Raw genomic sequence first — 23,462 nt, forward strand, 5'->3', positions numbered from 1 at the left:
CTTTCCCTTTATATTTGATTTTTGATCACATACCTAACATTTCTCATATAAGAATTTTTTAATGTGTGGTATATATTCTAATTGCTCCACCACAACGCACTAAAATGGGACATCAAAGAAAGTTGAGAATTTATATTGAATTTGAATCTCCATATATAATAGGTATCTAGAATCATTGATGGGAGATTTATTCACAGCTAGTTTTGCCGATTGTCATGAATCAATATTCTCAACTTAGGGGGAGAAAATAATCAACTGGAAAAAGATATTAGTTGGAATGAATTATCATTGTCCAATTTTGATCCTCATACTAAAGAATGTGAACTAAATGTTCAAAATATAATTCATTTGCAAAGATTAGTGAATCAATTGCCAGACACATTCACAGACTCAAAGAAAGTAATCAAATCACATGTACCAGCTGCTAATGCTCCAATTAAAGTCGGTGTCCCTGTTGGACAGACTAATTAAAACACGGATGAAGCGTGAAAAAACAATCAGTTCCAAAGATTAAAAATATAAAAATCCTCGAAAAAAGGAGCAAATAATGAAAATGGTCAAATCGAGGATATGATAATTTCAGATAAAGGTCCAGAAGAGAATCAAATTTATAAATAATATTGGAGTTCCAGCAGAAACTCGGGTATCTGAAATTCATGAAAATAAAGAGATCTCGATAAATTATATCATGAATGAAATAAGATGGAACCGAGATGAAATTGTTATCAATAATATTTTTGTATATAATATAGCGCTAAATATAATAAATATTGAGGATCATGACTAGAAGTCTATTAAAGAATGTCGTCAAATAAATAATTTTCCAAAAATATAAAGGTGCAATTGTGGCAGAGTTAAACTCCTTTGAAAAACGAAATGTTTTTGGGCCTGTAGTCCCAATACCTGAATGTGTAGAACCAGTATGATATAAACGAGTATTTATGCGAAAAAAGAAATAAGAAATGTGAAATATTAAATTGTAAGATATAAAGCACGGCTTGCATCTCTTACATTTTTGTTGTTTTTTGGACCTTTTCTCAAGAAAACCAGGGATCCTTTCTTTTCTAGGCCTCCCGGGTGGTCTCTTCACCTTGGGTGGATAAACCGTGAACCCCGGATCATGCTTGATCCATTATGATTTGTCGGTCATGGGTCTGATCACACTGGCATATGCAACTCTGAATCTGTGAAGTGAATAATAGTCGTGTACATAATCCTCAAGACGGGCTCCTCGAAGTGAGCAATAAATGCAATAGCATGAATGTGTGGTGCTCCACTGATCTGCCACTCTCTACAAGTGAACTCTTTTCTATCCAACTCCACCGCATGCCTCCAAGCATTGCCATCCGAGTCCATTTCACTCACTTCTGCACACTTATCACCACCTCTACTAATGCTCACCTTCCCGACATTCTTGCTTTTTGTATTCAATTGCTTGATCACATTTGGGAGAATCACACCTTGAAGCTTGGCACCAACAATCCTCCTCTTGTCAAATGTCACCATTAATCGTTCCCTAATCTGATCAACGAGATCAACGATATGCAAATCCTTCAAGTCTTTTATCCAACTTTTGAAGCTCCTTGATATATTATTATTGACATACTCACACTTTGATAGCTCCAAGAACTTACTTCTACACCATAGTTGCTTGTGATTCTTCTCGAGATATGTAATAGCCTCAGGTGATAATTTCTTAATCTCACTCAAATGGTGCTGGCACTTTTCTATGATGTACGCCTTCGCTGCAGGCCACATATGAGTAGTAAAGACATCACCACGGTACCTTTTTTTTGAAGTTCTCCATCAGCTGCCTCATGCATTCCCTATGCTCTGAATCGGGAAATACGCTTGCAATAGCAGCTGCTAATCCCTTGCATGTATCCAAAGAGATAGCCAACCCCAGTGGAGTTCCTATTGTATTCCTCAACTGACTCATAAACCACATCTAATTCTCCGTAGTTTCTGTATCAAAAACTGCATATGCAACTGAGAACAACCAATTATGTCCATCAATACCGGCAGCAGCTGTTAGTCATCCCTTCCACTTGCCCGTCAAATGAGTCGAATCAACCCCTAAATGTGGTCTACAACCTTGTACAAACCCGTCTATGCAAGGTTTTAGAGCCACAAAAATATTGCTAAAGAACATCTTATTGTCATCACTTTTGCAATGTATCTCAACAATGCTACCGGGAGATCTCTTCTCCAACTCCGCCTTAAAATTGTACAGCAATTGGAAGCTCTCCTCCCACTTCCCGTGGATTTGATCAACATCAACTTGCCTTCCCGACCAAGCTTTTCTCTAAGTCACCTTGACATGAACTCATCATCTAACTTATTCTTTACTTCCTTTGCTCGAGCTGAGGGATGCTTTCGTAACCAATCGCCTACCCTATCAGAAACCCAAGACTTAGAAGCCATCTTCCCGTCAACCATGGTAGTGGATGGACATGTATGTTCAGCTGGTAATAACTTCACCTACAGTTATAAAAAATCAAATTTATCATTACACAGTATATTACAAATTTGAATTACACATAAATATACCTAAATTTTGCATGCATACCATGAAGGTTTTGTTATCTTGGAGTATAGAAGCACAAATTCTCCAAGGACAATCAGGATGTTTGCACCTTCCTATGAACCTTTTTCTTGTTCGACTTCAGTATATGGATTTCAAACTCATTTTTAATGGCAAAATGCCTTAATGCCTTTCTGAAGGTATCGACATCAGGAAATAACGCATTAACCTCTATTCTAAGATTTTCAGGGTCAAACGCAATGATAGGTTCGAACTGCACAATATCATCTACCGCTGGCTCCTCGTGCACATTATCCTCCTCTGGATCAACGTGTACCCCCTCAAGAGCATGGTTAGCACCCTCATGAGCAAGATCACCCTCAACATCGGAACTATATAGGCTCTCCTCATTGAATCCCACATATTCGTCAAGGTTATCAGATTGATCAGGATGACCTGAATATTACATCCATGGAGCTCCCTATATGACTTTGACTACCAAGTGCTATGGTTGGTGATGGTTGGGATGGAGTGTATGGATAAGTGGAATTCACACCACTATATTTCGAGCTTCTATCCAAATCACAAACTACTACAAGAAGTGAGATTTTTCTTTCATTTTGGAACATCCTAAACATCTCTGATATTTGTGACTCAGACACTACTTCCACTTCTCTACCATCATTTTTGTCAGACATCCATATCTTTGGTGTTTGACAACTCCCCCAACATAGATCGTCAAATAAAGTCACTCCTCAAATCACACAAAGAGAATCTATCTGAATCCACCACCCATTTTAATGTCTTTCCCTTGACATAATCCTTTCGACCGTCAATTTGCTTCTTGAGGAATCCTTCAATCTTAGCCTCTATCCTAAATGCAGTTTCTGGGTCACACCTATACACAATTGTAGAAATAATGTTAGATTACATACTAATGCAACATCCATTCAAATTGAAATAAAAATCTTACCCACTGGGAATCCATGACTTGTCCATCTTATTCACACCTCCAATGCCCTCCCTAAAGCATGCACCATTCTAACTAACTAACCAAGAGAGTAGGATACTTCAAGGGGTACCTAGCAACTGTTTCACAAGCCATCAAGTAACTAAGTATTGCTTTTGAGTCATGTATATATGAATTAATTTATACTGCAGCTATATGAATGTCAGAAGAAAAGCTGATGAGTTTCCAGGAAAACATGCATCTCTGGCTAACTTGATTCTTTAGTACTTTACCTCAAACCCAATATCCAATTTTCTTTCTACAGGGAACTTTAAATTTAATTTGTAACGTATAATTTTGAAGAAGCAAAGTTAGGATAACTTAAATTAATTTATTCATGAAACCAACTCCAGCTATTCAAAACAAATAAGCTTTGAAACTTTAAAAAGGACAATAGAAATACTTGTTGTTCTTATCAAAGAAGGACATCCTGACCTACATAATTTACAAGTTTAATTCAAGTTTTGACTTCTTTGACAGAACCACAAAATGATTTAAAATTCATTTCTTTTGTATCTAAAGTGGATTTGAAGCAAATTTTCCAGTTGCTTTCCTTCAACAAAATTCTGAAACAGTCCACTCTAACTAAACTGCACCTTAATTCAAGATCAACTAGGTCAAGGATGCACATTTCTCCAAATAAAATTACCTCATGAGACGTTGATTGAAATCTAATTACTCTCTAACTACATCAAAGTCCGACCATTGGATAGTTTCAGAACAACATTACAAAATCTTTATTATATAATTCAGGTCAAATTAATTATCTTTTTCTAAACAGCAAGTCTCAAAAACGATAACAATTGACACATATGGATCCATGGGTGCTTACCTGAATATTGTAAATCAAACCATTTTAAATTCGAGTTCATTCATAAACTAGTGGTGTCACACCCCAAATCCACCGGGTCTGACAGCCTGCCGCGTGTATAAATCAAGCGTCACATATACACGCAAGGCAGTGGATCTTTTATATGCATTGCCAATATCCTCATTTGCTGCGTCCGTGTAATAAACCTGAAAATAATCGGGAGAGGGGGTGAGAATAAATTCTCAGTGCGAAATTTGCCACAGTTTAGATTATTGGACTTGCAATCAAACTCTATATTCAACAATGAAACCCAAACAATAACAATGCAAACAGATATATATAATCATAAATAACAGAATGCCAATACTTGACAACAGTTTATCAGATGAATCACATTTAACAGAATTTCCAAGATGAATTTCAAACACAACAGATATTTTGGCTTAACTCAATTCATTAGGGCTTGTAGCAATTACAGATGTTCTTTCGAGCTGAACCTTTTATCAAACCCACATCTGTAGGGTTACTGGCACCTACAGATGGCCAACCGCTGGACCCTTTATCTGACACCCATCTGCAATCGCTTGGCTTAACAGTTTATTAAGGTCTGGTTTGAATCATATAAAGAAAATCCTCTCTGGAATCATTCCAACAGTTGTAATATTCAATTGACCTTTCAAATGCATTAACACGTAGGAGAATGCCACCGAGCCACAGACATTACACATGTCACCCACGATTTTCAATCACCCTCCCTCGTCCCAACCGGTACTGGGAACATCGAGGGTCGTTCACCTAAGGCCATTAGGATCCTGGGAATCCAAGTCAGCATACAGCCCGACTTGGCAAATTCATTGGATCCAAGTGCTTAACTTCGTAAATCCATTCACATACATATCAATCAAATCGTGGTGACTTTCAATCAAATCAGATCATGATAGATCGACACAACCTACAACCATACCAGCATGCAAATCACTCAAGTCATATCAATTCGAGTTTAATTTGATTGGGCTATGCAAATGCTTTACACAATTCAATGATGCAATCAATGAGATTCAACATGACAAACAATAACAGTTTAATTCCTGAAAATAAAGTATCAAACAAGTCCAAGAATCCCGCACCTTATTATGACGAGCGTACCGCTTATTTACGGATCGGGCGTCTCGAATTACCTCGCGATATCTTGCTCGACTGAGCCTACACCTATATTATACGATTACTTGGTTTAGTTCGGTCACATTCTCAAAACTTAAATTCCAAAAGCCGTCTTTCAATTCGTCAATTCTTTTATACCTTTCGGCTCATTTATAATCATTTCAATTCAAGTCCAATTCCAAAATTATATATATATGGTCGGCCCTTATATAAACTTTCACCTTATTACACTTTGGTCCATTGGACGTATCAATTATTTTATTCCAATTCAATTTAATTAAAGACCCATAATTTAGTAAAGGTTTAAGCCTCCTATTTAAAATTTACAATTCATTTCAGGTTCATTATAACTATTTTCACTTTCAAGGCCCATGTATAAAATTCTCATGCATGTCATACATTTTAATACAATGGCTTACTTATTTAATTTAGTCCAATGCATACATAAACAAAGGCCCCCAATTCATTTAATCAATTCATCCACAAGCCAACAGTAACGGCCACGGCCTAATTTATCACATATACCAATTTGGTCTTAAATTACACAATTTCATTTCATTTATGCCATATTCAACTAATCAATAATTTAAGAGTTTAATCAAGTCTACATATTGAATATACACGGTTCTATTATATATTTCGAACCAGGGGCAAGTTGTACCACCCCTTCTTATTTACATAAATGTTATATTTTTTTTTCTTGGAACTAAGCCGAGAAAACTCAACTAAAATTATGTATCCACTCTATTCTTTATCTATCCAACCAAAAGATCATGTTAAATTAATTAATTTAGTTATCCCAAAATCTCTTCATTTATTTATTTTTGTCGGCCAAAAAGGCATAACTATTTTGTAATTTAGTCCCTCTGACAAGGAAAATTTGTCAAGGATCTCAAAATTTAGCAAGTCAGTCCCTTATCTTATAAAATTTATACTTTGGTTCCTAACAACACAAACCGTACCAGTAGTGGTACCGGCTATACCAGTGAGATAGATAATTTAGAATTATTGTTGCAGTGCTTGGTATTAGAGGGTGTGCAACAAGTTTCTTTGATTAAAACAACCAAAACAGATCAAGCATTCCAAATAAATTTCCCAACATCACCTAATCAGTTATAGGAAGATCATTGTCCCATTAATTCATTTAAATCACTTCCTACAATTATGCTACGATATCAATTAAATCTGACCGAGTCGGAAAAATCAACAATCCGAACTCGATAATTAGTCAATTCAAGTGTTACGATATTAATCGATTCATCAAGATACAAATCAAGAATTTTAGAAATTAACCGAAAGAGAAAATGTCGAAAGAAAGTGATCGGTTCCGAGGGTTTCGCCACGCCTCACGACCGTCTCACTCGGGCACCAGCCAACACCAAGGCAACCACAGGAAGGCATCAGCAGGACCGAAATTGCAAGCACCACCACCATTCCATATTTCTAGGGTTTCTTCGAAATCTCGCAAAATCAGTGGCAAAAGGTGAAAGGAGAGAATTAAGTCGAGAGAGAGGGTCCACGGGTCGGAGGTAGAAGAGAGGGAGGTTTTCGTGGTGGTGGCGGGGGTCAGCGAGAGAGGAGGAGGGAATGGTGCGGAGGGGCAGGGGAGGCGGGAAAAGAGGGAGAGGGGGCGGGTTTCTGGCGGGTCTGGTGGGTCGGACCGAGAAGAAAAGGAGAGAGATGGGGCGCGGCGCGGCTCACCGGCGACGGAGGAGGGAAGAGGGGGCGGAGCCCCTCTGGTTTGGCGTAGACAGGGGAAGGGGACGGGTGGGGGGGTTTTCTGTCACGTAGAGGGAGAGGAGAGAAAGAGAGAAGGGAGAGGGTGGGGTATTAAATGACTGCTTTAAGATTCGTGCTGGGTGGGATGGGTGGTTAATAAAATTCCAACATTTAATTTACAACATTTAAGATCCGTGTTGAAATAAATCTAAGGGTTCACAAAATTCTGAAATTCAAGTATAGTCTCATTTAATTGATTTATGGTCCGTTTCTTTTATAAATTCGAGTCGAAGTTTCATAATATTTTTGTAACTATATTTGTACATATAATTCATATATTTATCTCTCAATTTAAGATTCGAATAATTCGATCTCTTTTTATATAATTATATATATTCCATTAGTTCTCTAAAAATTCTAAATGAACGAGAATTATAATTTATATAATTTATTTGTACGAATAATTTCGTATAATTATACTTTTATTTGGAATTCAATTACTTATTTATTCACACGAATCCAATTAAATCAATTTCTTCTTTTCTAAAAATTCAAAGGAATTGTAACGGATTTTCTAAGTTTCTAATTTACCGAATAATTATAATTTTATTCCTAGTGCTATATTTTATTTTATTTCTAAATCTCTAAATTTTGTTATACATAATTTCATACATTATTTATATTACGAAATTTTAGTTCTGTTTTAGTCGGTCAGAAAATTTCTGAACGATCGTTAAGTTAATTAAACTTTTTATTTAAGTCAATTGATCGATTTATCAATTTTAATCAAGTTTTTTTTTTTTTTTTTTAATTTCGGAATGTAACAAGTGGCGGAGAGGCAAGAGGTTAGGTGGAGGAGAGGTGACGTCGGCCTAGCGGAGGAGGGGGGCGGAATCGGGTTTAGCTTTCCTTTTGTCGGGTTTAGGGTGAAAGAGAGGCGGAGGAAGGGTGAAAGAGGTGAAGGGAACGAATGGAAGTTCTCCATTTCTAATTTTCTATGTTGAAAGGAAGGGTAATTTGGGAAATATTAAAATACGTTTTTAATACAATATTTTTCAGAATAAATTTAATAAAATATGTATATTAGATGTATAATTGGGACAATTTCATAATTTGAATGATTTTAGAGTGGTAATTTGATAATTTGAAGTTTTGGAGTGGCAATTTGATAATTTCTAAATTTTGGAGTGGTATAAAAAAATTTCCCTTAAATATATACAGTATGTTTAATACATTTTATTTATTTATTTTTAAATAGAGAAAATGTAATGTCCCACGGGCTACAGTCCCCCGAAAATCTCCGTGTATAAGCCTTCTATTTTTAGCTTAGTTCTGACGCGCTTTCAACTACCATAATTTCAAGTACAATATGTATGTTTACAGGATAATATGTGTATGTTTATAGGATTATATGTGTATGTTTATAGGATAATATGTGTATGTTCACAGGATACTATGTGTATGTTCACAGAAGATGGTCCCCAACAGCTGTCACACGTTTTCAACAGCTGTCACGTGTTTTTAATAGCTTTCACGCGTTTTTAACAGCTGTCATGCGTTTTTAACAGCTTTCACGCATTTTTATGTTGACAAGATTTGTTGAATTAGTTTACATGATTTAGTATTGATGTTTACAGAATTAATTAAAAATATCCAGAAATTTTTGAGGAACTGGAGTTGGAGACTGTTAGCTGCTTCCTTTTAAATAATCATAACAAAAATCAGCATTAATGCCGCGATCACACGTCATAGACTGGTAGCTAAATTAAACAACGGAGATCTCAGATCTCAAAGCCTGAATGCCTGATGAACAAGCAAAGTGTATATGACCTAATCCCCGAAACTCGAGCTGTGTGGAATTTTATGCAACGGATAGAAGGCCGGTCATTCATTCGCTACATATGATATTACAGAAAAAAAAGCAGAGAAGAACTACCATAAAAGATTTTAAAGCTAGAAACTTAGAATAGATGGGTGGGATCTCCTGTATTTCTTAAAATACAAGTACATAGCCACACAGTCTGACAAGACATTATTAGATATTCTTCGGGGCCCGTATATCATGGAAATGTAACACAAATAGGGCACTATCACCGCCAGAAGAATGCTGATCCTCTATTGCGATGAAAACCGCCGAAACCCAAAATAAAAGAATAAATAATAGAAATAGAGTCGTCATTCGTCAGACAATTCCAGAGCAGTGCCTCGTGTAACCGATAGGGTTTTCTCTTCTCGCAAGCCTAGTTGCCTCTCCTCTCTCTCTCCTCCCCCTCCACCCCCCCGGAGAAAAGGAAAAATTGAACGCTAATCGGCGCGATTAGGGTTTGAAAAAAGTAGGAATTGTTAAGATCCTTAGGTTTGGATCTCTAAAATTATCGTGACATTTCAATCCGTCGATTCTATGGTAGAAATTGGAAGAACACGGCGATTGAAGAGGGTTTCGTGGGCCCCTGGTGTCAATCTTTGTCAGGTATAATCCAATTCACACATGGATCAATCCAAATAAGCATCTTTGTTTATTTTCCTTCCATAATAAAATAAGTGCTCCTGTTCGATAAATCGACAATTGTTGAATCGAGCTTTATCCAATATTCCCTAAAATTTGTTAACTTTCTGCGAGATTTGAGTAATAATAAAAAAAAATTTAAAATTTAGGCTGCGGTCTACATGTCACTCTTTAAACAAACTTGAGAGAGATCCGTGATGTATATAAAATTTCTCTTAACTATATAACTTGAGAAAAAATTAGTGGTGCATTCCAAAAACTTATTTATTATTGTTCAAACAACTTCTTGCAAAATTTCAACTGATTAAGACAATTCTAGCAAGAATATGTTCAATTGCAATCTTCTTAATCATTGTTATTTGTGCTATTTTTGAAAGTACTCAATTTTTTTAATTAAACGATATCTAATTTCTGCACAATTGGTGTGCCAAAATCCCAATGAAATCCTCATGTAATATCAGTTGTAATATGCACACGAAAGCAACCATTTTTGTCTGTATGGAATCAAGGCGGATGCCTTCGAGTAGAACCTAATAAGCTTTCAGCATAATTGGGATCAAATATTGTGCTTTTGTTTTCTTTTCCTTGTTTTTTTTTTTGTGAATTGGTGAAAATTTTCTTCATGGTGAAGGACAGAAATTAGCATCCGACTAATAAAGCTTAAATGTTTTATTTTTTGAAACTTCTTCGATATAGAAATAATTGCTTGAAATAACCTATTACAGTAAAAGTGTTTTAAGAAAATCCATGCAGACCAAAACTATTTCTGAAATTATGTGGTAAAAACAGCAAATCAATAAAAAAAAAAAAGTTCATGTCAATTTGAGCTGATATTTTAATTTTGAAGTTCTGTTTTATTTTATATTTAGCTTAAAATAATACTGCTGCTCTATTGTGCTTGTAATTATAAAATCTCCAAATTTAAACCTGTTTGTCAAGATAAAGTGGGTGCCAATACTGTACATCAAGAAATGGCTGATCTGAGATCTAGTATGGACTAAGCTTTTAGGTACCAAGAACACAGATTTATTTGAAGTCTTGTAAATTGGAATTTCCCAACTTATCTAAGAATAAAAGATGGTTACTTTGAAACAACAGTGAGGGACGTTCTATACTTATCTAAGAAGCAAGAAGGAAAATTGCAGTGACTTTATAATCCTGCAAACTCACTTTTCTAAATAAACCTCTAAACCATATGCTAAATATGATTGTTTAATGAACTTTCCATAATTAACATTGCAGTGTTATTTTCTTAAGCATCAGAAATGATGAAGTGTAGAGTGAGAATTTGTAAAATTCTATGGAATTATCACTCCATTGTTGCCCTTCACACAAAAAAGTAATTCCAAAGGGAATTAGTGATAGAAGTACAATAGAAAAGCCTGATCTAAAAGTACCGGAATGGAGAATAAAATCAGTCTAATTCCCCTTTGGAACAACCGCATTATTTTTGAAATCTTTAAAACAGATGGAAAATCAGATAGGGCATGGTTTCTCTGGCAATTTTTATAAACTGGTCTTGCTCCTGGATTGCACAAGTTTCTACTTAGCTTGCACCAAAAGTGTCCATGAAATTTAAAAGCACTAAAATAAAAAGAATTGAGTAATAAAATAAAAATCAGCAGATTTCTTTACCAGTTCTGGTGGCACGTGCTAAATTTAGAAAAGAAAAAACAGAAAACAATGTCAGGCAGTTATTTCCATTTCTGAACATAATTTAATGGGAATTTCATGCTGTAATTTATTCATTGTAGCATAAAGATCATAGAACAAGTAATCCTGAAATACACCTCCTTTCTGAAAGTGTGAAAAACCAGGGAACAAAATAGCCACCTTAATTTGACAATTGTACAAATTTTTTGGCTATGCATAATTCTACTGGTACACAGCTCTACTGTCAGCTGCTGGATCCACCATTCAGGGATGTGCAGTGTAAATAAAAAATCAATAAGAGTTCCTTCCTGGTGATACTTCAAATTAATTTTGTAAAACAAACTATTTTAGCCCTTAATATTCTTTTTATTGTGTCTAATATATATGATGCCATATAAAATCTGTAATTTTGCTTGCAAAGCACAAGATATGTTTTTGTGTTGCTTAATTTTATCTGTTTGTTCTATGGGGTACTTCCGTGTACAGATTAATACAAGCACAGTACTATTTCTGAATCTTGCTTTACTGTTTAAAAGGGGGAAGAGAAAATCTCCGAATATTAAAATATTGAAGACTAATGAACTTGTGAAGATAAATCTATTTTGTACACTCATAACCAGTTAAAAAATGACAAGAAACAAAAATAGAGGATGAATTATTTTAAAATTTTATTAAGATGCCCAATTGTGCTCATATGTTGTTTGTATACTCAGGTTCGGCTCTTTCTGTCAGAAGATGCGCCATGTAAGTCTGGACTCAGTGCACAGGATCATCTTCAAGCAAAAGATTCATGGACAATGCACACCAGTTCTGGGTCCACCTCTGACGACTCCCCATTGCCACCTGGCTTTGAGTCGGTACACAATCAAAACCGCCCCAAGACAGATATTTCCAAGATCCCTCTTATTCGCTGGAAATGCCCTCCCAAGGTATTGAAATTTTCCTTTTACTGCAGCAGTCCCTTTGTATGGCAAACCAATTTATGTGTTGCGAAATTCAAATCTTGATTTACAAGTATAATCATTTCTTCTAAATACTTTTGACATGTTAACTACAGATAGTGTTGAATCCAGAGTGGTATGTAGTTTCTGGGGAAGAAAGCAAAGAGGTAGCTAAACAAAATCAAAGAACTTTTGGGGTGCTTGAAGCAATTTATCCACGTCAATCTACTATTCCTCCAAAGTAAATATAGACCTTCTTTTATTCAAATAATCCCTTGTTCAGTATATGTAATAAATCAGTATCATGCAGATACAAGCTGGTTATTACCTGAGTTGTATGCTTTCCATATATAAGAGCAAGGATTTTGGACATATGCCAGCATCTTAACATATTTCCAATGATACCAAACATTTCTCCTATTTTAAACATACACCTGGAGTTTTTGGGACTTTTGCAACTGGTACTTCACATTTAGAACAGTTTTATTCGTGTACGTATATTTCAACAGACACTGACAAGTTTTTCCCAACTCTGCTTTTTTTGCTTTCTTTTGCATTAAGCACAATTTGAAATAAAATTAGGCTAGAGAAAAATAGAATTTGGGATAATTTCTTACTGCCTCACTTGAAATTGTCAATATGAAAATTGTAGGTTAATGCAGTAAACTGGTTGCTTGGCTTAATAATTGGTTATGCTGGGTGGGTCTTGCTTGCAAATAACCTCAAAATGTGGGGGTGCTTAATTGCAAATTGAGAAATGTTGGTATTTTTTGGGCAAATGCAATAAAAACTGTGAAATATATTTTAATATACCTGTGAAACATGTTTATGAGGGATTATTATGATCACCATTCTTCTACTTTAGACGACACACAAAAATTTAAACCAAATGGAAATGTCCTTTACAACACTTGGGAAGGGGTGGGGGTGGAGGGTGAATTGTGAATAAAGGTTGCTGATATATTTTTTCATAAGCTTTAGAAAATCATTATCTTGCATATTCTTAACTTTGTTTTTTTCTTTTGTATAGTCCTAGCATCTCAGCTGAAGCACAAGAATCCCACCGTGACGACTCTTTGATCCATCTGGTTCCTCTTACCGCAATTGAAGACGATGACCCATCAGACCTGTTCGACTCTCAATCAGTCCAATCAGAGCCTAGCCTAAGCATATCGAATCAATCAAACTCAGTTTTGCACCCGCACCCAACCACCGCACCACCTCCTGCACAAGTCCCACCAAGCAGTGTTAGTTCGGGCCCCACTCTTGCTGACATGTCAAAGATGTTATCAAGACTTGGTTCGCATGCTGATGTTGCAGCTGCCACTGCAGCTGCAATAACTGCACTAACAAGTGCAGAGCAAGGGAATCTGATCGATCAAAACCTGCTTATAAAAATCTTAAGTGATCCCTCTCTGATTGAGATGTTGCTTACTACTGAGAACCAAAAACCAAATCCTAAACCACCACAACCCGCCACTGCTAGTATGCCCCTGTCAGCTCCACTCCCAGTGCCACCACCACTGCCGTCGCCACAACATTCAGCTCAATTGTTTAATAGTGCAAATGACCCTAACCCTAGGGCAACCCGACCAGTGGTCCCTACCACTGCTTCAGGTCCACTGCCTCCGCTGCCACCTCAGCCTATGCATCACAACGTTCCTTTGTTTAACAGCATGAGAAACACAAATGCCAATCCTAGACCACCCCAACCAATGGTAACTAACACAGTATCAGCCTCACTCCCACCACCTCCACCTCGGCCTCATATGATACCTCAATTTAGTGGTGTCAGAACTACTATGGTTGGTTCAGTTGCTACACCACCACCGCCTCCGCCGCCACAAATTATCACAACCACAATCAGATCATCGGCAAGTGTTACTCCAGCAAAGGATGCAAGCTATTACTTGAGTCTTATTAAGCAGCATGGGGGTGATAATTTAGGAAGTACAAATAGTCTTATACAGCAGCATGGGGGTGAAAATTTAGGAAGTACAAAGAGTCTTATAAAGCAGCATGGTGGTGAAAATTTAGGAAGTACAAATCCTGATGTAACGGCAATAGGTGCAGGTGCAGGTGCAGTGCAGTTCAAGGGTCAGCAACATGGGTTTTCGGGTACACGTGAGGGGACAAAGTCTAAGATGAAAAAAACTTGTGCCTTTTATAATACAGCGAGGGGGTGCCGGCATGGGGATAATTGCTCGTATTTACATGAAAATTCAATGAATTCCAGGGATGAGAGAGCGAAGAAAAGAGTTAAGCTAGATAGTAATGGTATTGTGGGTAGAACTTAATGCATCTCTGATATGCATTTTTTTTATTTTTTTGTGGGGTAGAGGGGGAGGAGCATATTGGTGTCCTCTGTTTTTCTCTCCCTCTATTTTTTGTTTTGCTCTGTATGTTAGGTTCAGTGGATGATGTTTATCATCCAAGATCCTGTTAGTGGATTCTTTGGTTGATTTCTATGAAAGATTATTCCAATGAAAATAAAAAATAGTGTATTGGGCCTCTTTGTGAATTGGAGGCTGTGGTAATCAAAGCAAAAGAAATTTTGAAAAACTTTTCGCATGTTTTTGAAAATGTTATTTGTTATAGAAAATTTCCATCCGTTTGAGTTTCTTTTCGCTTGTTACATGTAAATAACCATGGTGACTATTGGGATTCCAGACCTTGACAGCCCCTGTCAAGCTCTCAAAAGAAGACTATTGGGATTCCAGAATATTTAGTTGACGAAATGAATTTATTTATTAGGCCCAAGTTGGAAGGATTATACATAATTTGAGCTTGCTGATTATTATCCGAGACAACTTCATTTCGGACTTGTCTTAGTAGAATTCACATGTCAGGTGTTGAAATTTGAAAATAATGAAGAAATCCGGAGCAAAAATATCCCGGTGAGAACAATTTTATATATGCTCATCTCATAGTAACAGAATTGACCAAAACATTGCCGAAATTTTTAAACATACCATTTGCAAAAAAAATTAAAAATACCATATTCCAAAAAAAAAAACCAAATAACTACGAAATCATGAAAATTCAAAAAATACCCTGACCGCATCCCCTAGATGCAACTAGATGCGGACCCCTTTTCTAGAAACCGAATCTAGGGGATGCAGCCCATCTTTTTTTTTATTATTTTCTTTTTCCTTTTCCTTCTCTCTGCTAGCCGAAAGGTCAAACTTTTTTTTTTTAAATTGAACTGCGGTATCAATTGGTCAAACATTTCGGCCGGTTTTAATTGAACTGCCGCCATAGGAGAAGGAAAAAGGGAAAAAAAAAAAAAAAAAAAAGGGGGGGGGGGGGGGGGGGGGGGGGGGGCATCTAGGGGATACAGCCCCCATTAATGGTCTGCATTCTTTAGATGCGGTCTCCAGAAAAGGGGTCCGCATTTAGGGGATGTGGCTGTGTCAAAATTCAATTTTTTTAGAAAACTTGGTTATTTTTTATTTTTTGGTATGGTATATTTAAAAATTTTGTAATACATTGTGGATAGGAATATTCAAAAAATATTTGACTTGCGAGTATCCTATAGAATGGCTAGACTCCACAAATTTGGGTCACTCAATTTCTGTGACTAGCAGAAGCTAGGCTGTCCATTTCCATAAAATCATGGCAGTACTCAGTCAGTTGTAAGTTGTAACTTATAAAACAATAACAATAATAATAATAATAATACAGTGATCATGAATAGTCCCTGATAGCTCGGTCCTAACAGCCCAAAGAAAAGCACGGGCTCTCTTCTTCCCTTGCACAAACAGGGGATCTTACAAAGAGAAAAGGAGAATATTATAAGAGAAGCCACAATGTTCATATTCCAGTAATATACGTGGAACGGTGGAAGTGTTTGCTTGATCCTTTTTTCCCTTGGTTCTGGACAAACAAAATAACTACCCGTACTCATTGCTAAATTTTAAGCAGCCTAATTTACAGACAGTAATTAATCATTTAATAGAACTTTGAAATTGGGTTTTGTCCAAAAGGTTATGGACAAATTATATTCAAATTCGGATCCAAACCGTCCTATCTGCATTGAGATTCGTGCTAACAAATAAAAATTAAATAAATTTAAACGATTCGGTAAGTTTCAACCGTACCGTCCATGTGAATTTAATACCGATTGGACGGTTTAGGTCCAAGTTTAAAAAAAAGATTTCGTCCAAAGCTTTTGGACAAAACCCCACCTTAAAACTTTAGCATGTTGGGCTACGTTCTAAGTTTGAACTGTAAGTCCAATTGGGCTAACACTTGGATGGTTGGCTAACAAGCAGAATGATGCGACAAAACACAGAAGAGGGGTTTTATGAGCAACACTTGTTGCAAAACCACAGGTTAGAGATGAGCCAATTCCATCTCTTACAAAAGACCATTCCTCAATTCCACGATCCCCTGAAATAGAGAATTGATTCATAACAGAGTAGAAGAGGGCCTTGTAAAAAATAAAAAATTTCCTGCAAAACTTCAAACTCAATTCCACTTTTACAATTTTCACAATTTCACGCAATTCCTATCTTATTCAACTCGAATAAAACATCTATTCCAATCTATTTCCGTTTTCCTCCCCAGCCGATTTAATCCCCATAAGAATTGTGCTTCAGGAATCAAGGCATAAGGTAAAACTAAATTCAAATGACATTTCTGGAAATTATTGTAAAAGAATCAGACATGTATTCGTCTCAATATCTAGCCATTAGATTTCACAAGTAATCAAAGCATATAATACTTTCAGTGTACTCTACAAAGCAACCATATCATACAAAAACAACACCCACACACAGAAAATAGAGAACCGAGGCCCAAACCTAAGAAGCAGAAAGTCACTATTTTTACAACATAATCACACACCAAGCTGATGGCCTCATCATACATTACCTCGGAAAATATTAAAACACTATAACAAATAATCAAAAGGAACAAATTAAAATAACAAATGGATTTGAAAGCAAAGAAAAACGAAACCACTAGAAAACAATTCACATATAAAATATTGCTAGATAGACCACCTCATATTTGCCATCTCTTATCTGAAATTTGAACAGAAAGAAATATTGACGTTAGGCAACAATCTAGTGAATTCCTTTCAATACGTCCTTCCTAGTAAGCTGCATGTTCAGACTTGTGTAAAGTATGCAGTAAATAATAAATCAACAAAGAAAGGCTTACCAGCAGAACCAAGTGACTGGGTCCCGTTTCCCTTAGCATTTGCTTCAGCCTGGTGTGACTGAGACCTTTGCATGCGTGGGGATGAATCTTTGGCCCCGGCCCCACCAGTGCCAACAATCGGCAATGAATGCCTCTTCTTCCCACTCCCATTAGTCTCACTTACATCCGGACTCAGCTTTGGGGACACACTTGGGTGCAGTTTTGCACGGGCTGATTCTGTTGCCTGCATGTAACTAGGTAGTGAGCTGTTACTAATCCGTGGCTCTGTGTCACCACCATGACTCATCGATCCGTGTCGTTTTATCACCCCATTGTTGTTGTTACTTGCATCGCTTATTGGGCTGTTAAGTGACCTCTTGGTAGAGATGCTACTTGGTTTTTTTTTCTTCCTTTCTCTCTTGGTTGTTTTGGTATTCACTGAGCTTTGGCTTGAAGGAGTACCATACACATCAGTAACTGTTGTAGTTACTACTGGTGACCGTAAGAGACTCTCAGTTTCAACTGATTTGGTGGCAGTGTTGATGGAGTCGGTTTTGGTTTCTTTTTGCTCTTTGGTTGGTTCAGGTGGGAACTCTAAATCTGGGTTCTTGGTTTCTGCTTCAATTTGGGTTTCCGTTACCACAGAATCGGTATGTTTTTGGTAATTTTTGGTTTCTAAGGCTCCAATTTCAAGCACAATTTCACCTCCTTCAATCTCAGATCTGTCAGGTGAGTCGAGTGTAGATGAGATAGAAATCTCGGTTCCACATTCTGACACGGCTTTAATCAAAGCACCTCCAACTGTAATATAATTAGTTTCATGATTTTTTATATTGTTATCATTCTTTGATAAAGCATCATCAGCCTGCAAAGGAAAGGTGAAAGATTTTGAGTTTGAACTGATTGACCGACCCACGCTCAAATTTGAATTTGAACTCAGTTCTTGAAATTTCATCTTTGCTGCAACAAAATTTGGGTTTGTTGCCTTTTTGTTACTACTCTTCTGCATATCATTCTCTTCCGACTTGGTTTCAGTCACATCATCCAATTCAGGAATTTCACAAGATGAGTTATTCTCATGTATGATTTCAATTTTTGGGGATAAATTTGATTGTTCTTCTTCTAATTCACATGCATGAATTCCGTTCTCAGCCAATTTCATTTCCGGCTCTTCTTTTGGAATGGCAGCTGTACCAAAACCATCTTCTAGTTTTTTGATTTCGTCATGAGAATTGCAATTTGAATCTGAAGTTGGGGCATCTGACGGTAGTGTACTGTCTGCATGTGAGTCCTCAGTATTTGATTCTGTTGTAAGTGTCTCTGATTCAATAATTTCCTTCTGATCAGGTAATAGTGAGCCATTGGATGGGGTTACAGTGTAAGTCCACCTCTCAAGCCATTGCCATGTGGAGTCTGGCTTATACGGGTCACATTTAATGTGAATTGCCTTTGTCTTCGGCATTGTATCCAATATCTGACAAGTTCAAAAAAAAAAAAAAAATGAAAAAGAACTATTTCCAGTTTACCTGTCAAAACTACAAATACTAGACAATTCAAAAAATACCCTACTGGCAAAAGGGAAAGTCCCATGAATAATCATACCATTTTACTCATCACATTAAATTGGGAATTAATCATACCTTGCAAGCAAATCCATTCAAAAGCAAGTTATCATTGGAAGTACATGTTTTATTTCCTTGGCCGAAGGCACCTCCACTTCCCTGATTAGTCACAAAATATGTCACTTTAACATGAAAGCCAACAAAAATATATACATTACAAGCCAATGGATACCCGTACAGCAATGCCAGGCGTCCATTCTGACATGTAATTAAGCTAAGAAAGTTAAATAAGAATTGTTCAGAAAAAGGTGGAAAATACGCACCTGAATACCAGTTATGTCAGACTTTTTGGGTGTTTGACGGGACCGAACCACAACCTGCATTTTGATAATGGCAAGGAGGCATCTCAATGTGCCAACTGCCTGACTCCGTACCAGGAATCCACGTGCCACTGCTTGAATCTTCACAACATTCTTCAGTACCACTGTTTCTTTCCTAGCCTAAATTTTTTATTTTCCAACATGAGAAGTCAAAAGAAGAAGACGAGAGTTTAAGACTCAGAAAAGACATCAAGTAAATATCTTGACTGAAGGTACTGCTAAGTCATTGAGAAAATATCTTCTTCTTTTTTTAAATTTTACTATAAGTCATCATTGGTTTCAAGGAACAAACATAGATGGATTTCTATAGTTTTGCAATGTTAATTTGATCTTTGCACAATGTGTCCATACAAAATGAAACAATAAATACAACAAAAAGATCAAATACTTACCGTGTAGCCCCTAAAACCAGACTGGATGACAACTGCTGCCTGCTCAAGATTCTCTTTTTGCTCTGGGATGTTGGCCACTTCTTCACTAGCTGTTAAGTTGCCTTGCTCCAAATTCATTTCCACATCTTTCACCACTACATCCTCTTCCGGCTTCTCTTCCCTTTCTTCTACAACCAAGTTCTCTTTCAACTCCTCGTGTGTTTCTTTGACACTCTCTTTAATCACTATATCACTCTCTCTGGGCTTCTCATCGATCTCTTTTACTACAATGTTGTGCTCTTTCGGTTTCTCTTGTTCGACTGTTTTATCAGTAGCTGAGGAATATTTTGGAGAACAGAAGTTGTTGCTGCTATCATTTATCAGATCAGCATTTGGATTTTCCTTATTGTTGGTAACAGTTTCCACCTCGGTGGATTCATTATTCCTTAGTACCCTGTGCCGGGTTGATCTTCTCCTAAAACTCCATCTGCTTTTGTCTGACAGTACTTTGCTCTAAAAGGCAAAAAGGAAAACAAGGTAAGAGTATGAAACTTGTTAAAATGTACTGGGCAGCTTTGGTGCAACATCAGGCACACTACACTTTGGTGTCACTTCACAATTCAAAATTTCAAATAGCAGATTCAAACAGTTGATCTTGTTCTACATCATGCTGCTCAGACATCGTTAAATTTTGTTCATTTTATACAAGATCAAGAGGCACAAAAGTATCAGTAGTTCACTGATTTCTCCACCCTGATCATGTATGAAATGAGCTTCAAATATTAAAAAATTTCACATGCATGCAACACATGAAGCATGGAACAATATCAACGGTTGGAATATTTGAAATTTGGGCATTGAATTATCAAAGCCGGAATGCTGTTGTGACATGATGCAGCACAAAACATGAGGTAGGCATTCGATCAGCACAGTAAAGTTTAAGCCTTATAAAAAGCCTAAATGACCTTTTGTTGATGTATATATTTTCTAATCCATACACTTTGTTATCTTGTGATGATAACAAAAATATAGATAAAAAAAAATAATGCGAGGTTGGCTACTGAGGCAGAAAACCGACAAATCATCTAATCCAAAAGTGATAGCACTAAGTCTCATAGTTCAGGTGTTTTATTTGAGTAAAATAATTATTGACATTTGGTTACCTAAAAATTGACACATTAACTACATTGTTGAAACTATCATCTAATAAGAAAACTTCTCTTTCTTCCTCCCTTCAATTGTATGGTCTCCCAAAATTAAAAAAACTTTTACCCCAGAATAATCTATTCTACTTTAAATTTACAACAGGAATCCAGTTTACCAAGTATCCAAAACTAATAAACTCGATAACCAAAACACAACTGAATTACTAGTAAAATAATGGCGATGATACTAGTAGAACAAATAAACTCAATTTACTTTATGCTGCTTCAGTTTAAGTATAGGTGGTCCGTGGAGATGCTATTCAACTTCAACATTGAAATAATGGTGATGATAAAATAGGAAGGGATTACAAGGTAATTAAACGCATAACAGGAAGGAGATATATATTGAAGATAATGAATTCAAAAAAGAGGTGAAATTTGGGAAATTGATGTAATTGTTATGAATATATGTTTGCACGACAATTGATAATTCAATTAGAACCTTAATTTCAAAACTCAAAAGACTATTCACATAATAAAACCAGTTGTCCAAAACAAAAAACAAAAAAAGATCAGTGTAAATATGTTTTATTATCATAAATTTAATAGGAGCCTAAGAACCAAAAAAAACTAGATAAGATCTAATTACAATACAAATTAGCTGGCCATTTTACTCACTAAATTCCCCGTATTAGAAATATTAACACCTCAAATTAAAGTTCTAATGCATGATTGCCAATTTGATGTAAACAAACTGCACAGCCGTTGAAAAATATAGGGACTTGCATTGCAGCTTATGCCCCAGATGTGGGGGAGTTACATTTCACCTTACCAGACTATTCAGGAATTTGAATTGCTAAATCTGAAGTCCCTAATTATTAACATCAGGTAAAAGCCACATAAAAAAACAACAAAGGACCAAAAAAAAAAATGCTGTGTTTTGTTACTGTAATTTCCATTTCCAAAAAATTGCTAGCACGTCTCTGAAGGAGCAAGAGCAACAACGAAGCAAAAAAAAGACACAGTTTAATGCGCTATAGGAAGAATAGCGAGCAAAATAAGTAAGAAAAAGCAAGTGGCGAGTGAAACTGTAGATCTGAGCAAATGACCGCTTAATCAAATGCAAAATGAAAGAAAGAAATAAAAAAATCAAAACACCTCTTCGCAGTGGCAATCATTAGCGGCAGCTGCTGAGTTCGTCGGATCGGCTGCGACATCGCCACCTCCGCCTCCAGCGCCGGCGCAGGTGAGGATATTTAAGCAGGCATTTTTCGATCTCCCCATTCTCACCTCTCTCTCTCTCTCTCTCTCTCTCTCTCTCTCTCTCTCTGCGCCTGAATATGATTTAAGCTATTTATTCTCTCATAAGCAACTCCCGGTCGTTTCGATCTCTCTCTCACTAGATAAAGGAATATATCTCTAGACAAGCACAGCTCAGTGTCTTGACTCCTGAGCTACTGCTCTTACTCGACTGTCGTCGCTCTCCCTCTATTGTGTGTAATACTGTGTTTTGTTTTATTGAATATTACTTTTTTTTTATTTCTTTTTGGTGTAACGTGGGTATCTCGTGAAAAGATTGGGTAGAATCCAAGACGTTATATTGCACCGCAGGAGGAACGTCTCTGTTCCGTTATGCCACAGTAAATTTATAATTCAATGATGCACTTCTCTGTAAGAAAATATGTAACAAGTAAGTTCAAGAGAATGAGGAATTGAGGATAGATAAAGTCATAAAGGATTAAAGGCATAGTAACATGATTCGCGTTTTGTTCGGGTATAAAACGCGAATAAAATGTTTTTTAGAGATAACCGAACAACGAATAAAACGCTTGACCATACTTTTACCGATTTATTCGCAAGTAAAACGCGAATAATATGTTTTTTTAATGAATTTTTCGTGTTTTATTCGTAAAGTTCGCTCGGTCCAATTTGGTTTTTTCCTTATCTCAACTCTGAGGTCCGCACTCTGTACTCCGTAGTCTGTGATGCAGCTTAATTGGATGAAATTTTGCATGAGCATATGTATACTATAAATTTTCAATTTTTGGACACTTCTCAAAAAAAAAATTCCTCCAAATTTTACTAAAAAAATTGAAAATTAAAAACATTAAAGTACATATACATTTTTTTTAGGTTTTTTTTTTTTTTTGCTTCCTTGTGAAACCGAATCATTCCTGAATTATACCCGAATTATACCCGAATCACAAATTTTTGAACCCGCCGAATAGAACCCGAATTTTTCGTTTGTCAAAAGGTAGAGCTTAAACTTGCTACACAGAGGGTTGTACTATCAAGGGAGCGGAGGAACTGTGAGTTCGAAGAGATGAACCTACCAAACGTTCGACGTTTTGTAGATGCATAACGGGTCGGGTTGGAGATAGCTGAAATAGGCTCCCGCTAACAGATTGCATGTAGTCATGTAGATAAGATAACTGAAAGCGATACTTCTACTGTTCTACAGTTCTACTTCCCGTTTGAAGCACTGAATTGTTCTTTTGAGCAAAAACATTACCCATTGCCATTTTGTATTGTTAA

At 36.5% G+C, this 23,462-nt stretch overlaps 2 protein-coding genes across 3 annotated transcripts; one reads left to right on the forward strand and one right to left on the reverse strand.

The window, feature by feature from the left end:
* The first annotated feature begins 9,401 nt into the window (after nucleotides 1-9,401).
* On the forward strand, nucleotides 9,402-14,884 carry LOC144567333 (Zinc finger C-x8-C-x5-C-x3-H type family protein). 2 transcript variants are annotated; one of them, XM_078317438.1, is made up of 4 exons: nucleotides 9,403-9,694; nucleotides 12,097-12,312; nucleotides 12,441-12,565; nucleotides 13,355-14,884. In XM_078317438.1, exons 1-4 carry the CDS (start codon nucleotides 9,626-9,628, stop codon nucleotides 14,619-14,621), a joined length of 1,677 nt encoding a protein of 558 aa, XP_078173564.1. In that variant the 5' UTR covers nucleotides 9,403-9,625; the 3' UTR covers nucleotides 14,622-14,884. The 2 variants fall into 2 exon arrangements, with proteins under 2 accessions (XP_078173565.1, XP_078173564.1); XM_078317439.1 differs by lacking the exon at nucleotides 12,441-12,565 and having other exon boundaries at nucleotides 9,402-9,694.
* Nucleotides 14,885-17,022: 2,138 nt separating this feature from the next.
* Nucleotides 17,023-22,496, reverse strand: IQD32 (IQ-domain 32). Its single transcript, XM_078317366.1, has 6 exons — nucleotides 22,086-22,496; nucleotides 19,804-20,295; nucleotides 19,355-19,531; nucleotides 19,110-19,190; nucleotides 17,491-18,943; nucleotides 17,023-17,351 (listed from the first exon to the last, which is right to left on the reverse strand). Exons 1-6 carry the CDS (start codon nucleotides 22,209-22,211, stop codon nucleotides 17,332-17,334), a joined length of 2,349 nt encoding a protein of 782 aa, XP_078173492.1. The 5' UTR covers nucleotides 22,212-22,496; the 3' UTR covers nucleotides 17,023-17,331.
* Nucleotides 22,497-23,462: the final 966 nt, after the last annotated feature.

Source organism: Carex rostrata, chromosome 16 (genome assembly GCF_964058835.1).
Source record: "Carex rostrata chromosome 16, lpCarRost1.2, whole genome shotgun sequence".
NCBI lineage: Eukaryota > Viridiplantae > Streptophyta > Magnoliopsida > Poales > Cyperaceae > Carex > Carex rostrata.

What these genes read in the sequence shown, in the direction of transcription:
- LOC144567333 (XM_078317438.1), top strand. Translation starts at nt 9,626, where the DNA reads ATGGTAGAAATTGGAAGAACACGGCGATTGAAGAGGGTTTCGTGGGCC. An exon ending in GCTGGAAATGCCCTCCCAAG is followed by an intron (nt 12,313 to 12,440) that starts GTATTGAAATTT and finishes TGTTAACTACAG; the next exon opens with ATAGTGTTGAATCCAGAGTG. An exon ending in CAATCTACTATTCCTCCAAA is followed by an intron (nt 12,566 to 13,354) that starts GTAAATATAGAC and finishes TCTTTTGTATAG; the next exon opens with TCCTAGCATCTCAGCTGAAG.
- IQD32 (XM_078317366.1), bottom strand. Translation starts at nt 22,211, where the DNA reads ATGGGGAGATCGAAAAATGCCTGCTTAAATATCCTCACCTGCGCCGGC. An exon ending in CTGGTTTTAGGGGCTACACG is followed by an intron (nt 19,532 to 19,803) that starts GTAAGTATTTGA and finishes TAAAAAATTTAG; the next exon opens with GCTAGGAAAGAAACAGTGGT. An exon ending in CCAGTCACTTGGTTCTGCTG is followed by an intron (nt 17,352 to 17,490) that starts GTAAGCCTTTCT and finishes TTCAAATTTCAG; the next exon opens with ATAAGAGATGGCAAATATGA.